We start from the raw sequence: 1,138 nt of genomic DNA, 5'->3' as shown, positions 1-1,138 counted from the left end.
AAAAGCGCAATTTGACCCAACATTTATAACTTCAAAATTGGATTCTAGGAAACATATCTATTAATTAATGAACTCATCAATAAAAACACAACAATTTTGAATTCAATAAAAATATATAATAAATGCATTCATCACACAAACACACACATAAAAACGCGTAAAAATAAATAAATAAAATGCATGAATAAATAATAAATGTGGTGATAGTTTCATAAAAAACATTAATGAGTAAACCTAGAAATTTTTTTATAAAAGGAGATTGAACCAAAACTAAACACATTATCATAAACCATGAAGTCTACAATATCCCTCACTCTCTCTTTCTTCCTTCTCTTCACTTCCAACTTTCTTCCATTAGCATTCTCTAGGGTTCCTGAACAAGTCCGTGACTCAAATGGTTTACCCATTTCTCCTTTTGTTCAATACCGTCTTTCAGATCTTAATCGTCATGGTCCACAAGGTGGTGGAGTAACGTCAGATTTTGGTCGGAACTCAGTATGCAACGTTGCTGTTACAAGTAAATTTGATCTTGGGGTCAATCTGAGATTCAACATAGAAGGAAGAAGCTCAGGTGTCATACTGACAGAGACACCATTAGAGATTAGATTTGGTTTTATTCCTTATTGTGCTGAATCCTCAGAGTGGGTGGTAGTTGATGATTTTCCTAAAAAATGGATTGCTATAGGTAAGAATGGAGACCATCTAGGGAAGCAGATCTTAAGTGGAACGTTTATGTTTAAGAAATATGGTGAGGGTTATAACTTTGCATTCTGCAGCAACAACACTAACCACAACACTTGTTTTAGTATTGGGAGAACTAATGATCATGAAGGAAGGCATCTTGTTTTGATGGATGATTCTCACACTAATGTTCCCTTTAATTTTCAACTTATTAATATTGGTTGAAGAACCTTCACAAGGTTTAATAAAATGTTCCTATTAGATATATGAGTGTTGTGGTAGAACTATTTTGAAGTTATTTTTTTATATATATAAATTCGTTTATTAAGAAGTGTATTTTAAGTTTGATTCAATTTTCTAAACTCTGTTTCATTACGATAAACTTTGAATGACTCTGATATATTATGAAGTATATTTTAAGTTTAACTCAATTTTATACAAACCACTAGTGGATTCT

At 31.5% G+C, this 1,138-nt stretch overlaps 1 protein-coding gene across 1 annotated transcript; it reads left to right on the top strand.

The window, feature by feature from the left end:
- The first annotated feature begins 291 nt into the window (after positions 1-291).
- Positions 292-906, top strand: LOC137838873 (kunitz-type trypsin inhibitor-like 1 protein). The gene has a single exon (XM_068648086.1). The coding sequence runs from the start codon at positions 292-294 to the stop codon at positions 904-906; it is 615 nt and encodes a 204-aa protein (XP_068504187.1).
- Positions 907-1,138: the final 232 nt, after the last annotated feature.

This window comes from Phaseolus vulgaris, chromosome 4 (assembly GCF_051622355.1).
Source record: "Phaseolus vulgaris cultivar YP4 chromosome 4, ASM5162235v1, whole genome shotgun sequence".
In the NCBI taxonomy this organism is placed as follows: Eukaryota; Viridiplantae; Streptophyta; class Magnoliopsida; order Fabales; family Fabaceae; genus Phaseolus; species Phaseolus vulgaris.
The sequence above is the reverse complement of the archived record's forward strand: the minus strand, read 5'-3'. Positions and strand labels throughout refer to the sequence as shown.

Coding starts and splice junctions, on each gene's coding strand:
- LOC137838873 (XM_068648086.1), top strand. CDS start 292: ATGAAGTCTACAATATCCCTCACTCTCTCTTTCTTCCTTCTCTTCACT.